At 34.0% G+C, this 4856-nt stretch overlaps 1 protein-coding gene across 1 annotated transcript in view; it reads left to right on the forward strand.

Annotated features, from left to right (window-relative positions):
• Positions 1-4856, forward strand: part of NRK (Nik related kinase) — a 243831-nt gene that overhangs the window by 190207 nt on the left and 48768 nt on the right. Inside the window, exons 14-15 of the mRNA XM_007954223.2 lie at positions 577-644; positions 2400-2494. Coding sequence (XP_007952414.1) covers positions 577-644; positions 2400-2494 — 163 coding nt within the window. The remainder of the gene's footprint in view (positions 1-576; positions 645-2399; positions 2495-4856) is intronic.

A 4856-nucleotide genomic window follows, 5' to 3' on the forward strand; every position in this document is an offset into this window, starting at 1 on the left:
TATTTGGAACCTTTATGACAGTATATGTAAAGTGAAAAAACAGATGGGAAATCTAATTCTTCAGAGAGTTTAATGCTATATATGTGTGTGACAACTTTTGAAAATCTAGGGTTGGCTTAAAAGGGTAAGTGAAATTCTGAGTGTGAAGTTTGGCCTTGATGTAAAAGATAATATGATAAAATGGAAAGAACATTAAATTAGGAGTTTGGGAGATCTTCCTCTGACTTGATGCAAAAACCCTTCAAAAAGTCATTTTCCCTCCCTACTGATTACTCACCAATAAAATGAGGGTATTTGGTTATATGATATCCAGAGTTTGTTTTGGCACTAAAATTCTGTTAAGCTATAACTGTTGGTGAGATTGGAGGTAAGTATATCATCAGAAATTATGGTTAAGCGGTTCTAATGTTATACTACAAGCTACTGGGAAAGTAGGATGTATGTATGCAATCGGATTTTACAGCTGTATTTTTAGGAAAATATCTAAATATGAAGAAAGGCATTTTCCCATCAACTAATGACTCATAAGAACTTATTACTGAGAATTCTACTCAAATATTGAGTTGTGTCTTTCAGGTCCAGGAGAGATCTACCTGTATGCCTTACAACCAGGACCATGCACACCGTGTCACATTTTCTTCATGGTATGTATGTTCAAATTACCAATAATTCACCATCACATGGGAAACTAAAGCTTGTTCCTTTGAGGCCAAGTTCTAAATGAAATCAAGACTGAATCATTAGTGACAACAGCATCATCATTGACATCATTGGTCCATATTTAAAATCTCAACTTCAGTAATCCATTAACTAGGTCTTTCACATTTGCACATACTACAATTTCAATGTCATTTAAATTCATAATTATCTGGTGAGACCTACAATTTAAGGAAAGAAAACAAAAACAATGAATTCTTTGATAGCTTTAAATTGTTAATTGATGATTAAAAAAAGAATAAAAAGATGAGAAATTTCAAAGTGATTTTCCTTGCATGATAAAGTACTCTCACAAATGATCTCTAATGCTTATGTCAGAAAATAAACAAGATTGAAAATGACCTATAATCAAAATTGAATCTAAAACTCAAAATCCTATATAAGAAATGGTTATATATAATATTGATACCAGTCATTCTATTTTTTATCTCTGTAACATCAGTGATGATAAATAATTTTTAAAAATCATGTTCCATATTTTAAATGTTCTGTGAGATGTGTTATATTTGAAGGCAAAAATTAAAGTAGATTTTCCTTAAAAACCATATTCCCTTCAACCACAACTAATAATGGAGAGAACCATTCACTCAGGCATTCAGTAAATATTAATTGAGCTCTTACTGTATTTGTGATACTGAACAATATGATCAGATGGCTGAGAGTTGAGAGTATGGAGTGTGTATATTCCTATCTCATTATGTTTGTAATCCTTTATATTTATAGTCTCAAATTTAACTGTTGTTCAGCAATCATGGAAAATCAGAGAGGAAGACAAGGAACTTTCTCTTTATCTGCATTCATGAATGGGTTGGCATGGTCCTTCTGACCACAAAGGAAAGGAACTAGTTTTAGTTTGAGTAGCAGTTTTTTATATCATGGGGCATGATTTCAATACAATCTAATATATATATAAATCAAACTTACTCTTACACTAAGAAGCAATTGCTCATTTTATGAAAGTCCTTTTGAATTTATGGATAGGAAATACATTGCCTTTAAATATGGCTAAATTTATTAATGTAATTTAAATTAAATGTGAGCCTTTCCTGAAACTTGAGACCATAGAAAAGACTTTTGGTCTATTTTAGGCCTAAATAAACAACCTTCCTATAAAGAAATTCCAATGCAACTATACAATATAACTGCACTTATCCAAAGCAACTTTCTAAATATTCCCTGAATTTGAATTGTAAGAACTAATACATAAAGATAACGTGTTTACTTGTTTTATCTTATCTATCTATCTGTCTATCTATCTATCTATCTATCTATATCTACTCATCCATCCACCCATTCATCCATGATAGCTTTTTTTTTAATCATTTTCAAATTCTTACATACACTATATGGTTATATTCGTTGTTATGTTGCTCAGATAATAATATTGTCTGAATATTAGCTTAAAGTTTATAGGATTTTTTAGAAATAAATAATATATATAAAGTACATAGTTATGATGTAGAAATCTTTTTTTACATATTTTGGAAATTATTTCTCAGACAATTAAAATGAGAGATTTGGTGAATAATGGAATTTGGAAAATTTTACTGGCGCTCTACTTCTTTTCAGCTAGACATATAGGTATATCTTTAAGAAAAAACTGTGTATTGGTCTTTCTGTTGAGTTTACTTTCCCTTTATGAATGTTAGAACATGGCAAATGCTTTTCTGTCTTTTCATTAGTGTTCCTCAGCAGTGTCTTTTGGAACAAGTTCAGAGGCCCATTGACATCAGACAAAGGAGTTCACCAAATCCTCAAAACTGGCGAGCAGCATCAGGTGATTCAAAACATAAAGTGTCAACAGTCAAACATAGAGCTAATGTTTATATTGCAGAAGTCAAGAAAGAAGAGTACCAAGAAGGAATGGATCAAAATTGTCAAGGAAGCCCAAGTAGGAATAGGACCAAGAGGCCATTGGATTTGGCAATTGGGTGGTCAGTGGTAACCTTTGAGAAGTGGAAAACAATTTTTCTGAAGTTTCTTCTTTCAGTTTTGTAGTAGTTAGGGATGTGTCTAGAGAGGTGGAGGAGTCTCTTCATTAGCTTCTGTAACAAGTGAGAAAAATATGGGAAAATAACTTAGCAGAGTCCTCTCCAACAGATTAAAATGTATAAGCAGACTTTAGACTATTAGATGGAGTAGTTATGTACATTATTTTATTTATCCATTTGTTATTTCACTTCCCCAAAATAAGATATATATGTTGTTGTTGTTGTTGTTGTTGTTAGGTGCCATCAAGTCAGCCCCGACTCATAGCGACCCCTCCTTGGGTTTCTGAGGCAGTATCACTACAGAAGTAGATTGCCCAACATTCCTTCCGAAAGAGTGGCTGGTGAGTTTGAACCAGCAGCCTTCTGGTTAGCAGTCAAATGCCTTAGGCACTACGCTACCAGAGTTCCCAAGATATATATAGTATTTTACAAATATGAAAATATTACAAATTGATGTTTTTGCTAAGAATACATGATAAATTAATCAAATCATAGAAAATAAGTTCACAAATTGCAATATGATTTTCAGACAAGTGCCTTAAGTTAAGATGTGCTTTTGAAAAAGTTTAAATGAATTAATTGATTTGTGAATATTAGGATAAAAAAGGAAAAAGCCATGCCTTGGATCATAAAATCTGGCATTATCCACTTAAGCAATCCAGGTAAGCTAAGCATGCCTGAGTCATCTGTAAAAATGTAGCATACAAATTTTTATTAAGATGTTAATAATAAAAAGGATGTATAGGTATGCTCATTTTATTAAATTTGACATTCAAAGATGTGAACCTAAAAAGTTCATAGATCTTATTTTTAAAAGACTCAAAGAGTGGCAAAATTCTTTTAAATAGTATTATCACCTCATTCAGGAATACTATGTTGTGAAAAATAAGGGACTCCTGAGTGTAGAGTAACTTTAAAATTGCCCCTCCCCACATCCTGAATCTTTCCTTTCTGGTTTGAATAGGGTCAGTTTTACTAATACTGGGCAAACAATTAAAAACTCAAGGTTTATACATGTGTGTTCATGTGTATTGAGTTCTACCTTTATGAAATAAGGAAATTCTGTATTAGGACCCAAAGCAGTCATGAGCATGATCATGTGCATGAGAGGATAATGGGATAGCATCTGTGCAGATGATAGCTGAGGTTCTTTCCAGCACTAAAATTCTATTATTTTATGTGTGCTACATAGACCATTGGAGGTTCCCATGAGCTTCATGCTTCATCATGCAAGAAATAAGAGTACCTTACTACACATTTGTCTCAAAATCTAAAGCAATCACCCAGACTTCTTTGGTCTACTACTATCCCAAGGGACTTGGGAGAAAATGCTTTCTGCAGAAAAATAGTAAACAGCAAAAATATAACAGTTCGAGAGTATGGGGACACAGAAGTTAGCAGTGCTTGCAAATACATGCTTTTTAAAGTTATGTTGTCTGTACATTGCCTGTACGTACCAAGGCTGTGAATAACAGAGGGGCAACATTATTTCAGCCACAGGTTTTACTTACCTTATCACAACTCTTTTTTTTTTCAGTTTTAGTTTTTATTGTGATTTGGATGCATATTTACAAAGCAGATTCATTTTACACTCAACAGTTCATACACATTTTGTTTTATGGCACCGAGTGCAATCCCCATAATAAAACAGCTCTCCTCCCACCTCTTCCCTGAAGTTATCCTTTCCCTGGTTCTTACCTATGCATTCCTGTCTGTCTGGCTTTCTCCCTATGAAAATGCTGCCCTTCCAATCTCTCATGGTTGATTGTTCTAAAGCGTTCATACATCTCCCTGGGATAGGTGTTAAGCTCATAGGCATTTCTATTGTTTGGCTGAGAGCTAACCCAGTGGAGTGAGTCCAACTCCAGACCCGAAGGCTAACTGGAGACTGCAGTCTGGGGTGGTTTCAGTAATCTCTATCCAACCTTTATATCCTTCTTAATACCAAAATTTATATTATAAATCAAATATTCATGCTACAGAATTGAGCAGTCTAATACCATAGCCAGGAGCTCTGGTAGCATAGTGTCTAAGGCACTTGATTGCTAACCAGAAGGCTGGCAGTTCAAACCCATCAGCCACTCCTCAGAAGGAAGGTTGGGCAATCTACTTCTGTAGTGATACTGCCTCAGAAACCCAAGGAGGGGT

The sequence above is a fragment of the Orycteropus afer genome, unplaced genomic scaffold, assembly GCF_000298275.1.
Source record: "Orycteropus afer afer isolate SDZICR_OR568_19922 unplaced genomic scaffold, OryAfe1.0 scaffold00447, whole genome shotgun sequence".
Taxonomy (NCBI): domain Eukaryota; kingdom Metazoa; phylum Chordata; class Mammalia; order Tubulidentata; family Orycteropodidae; genus Orycteropus; species Orycteropus afer.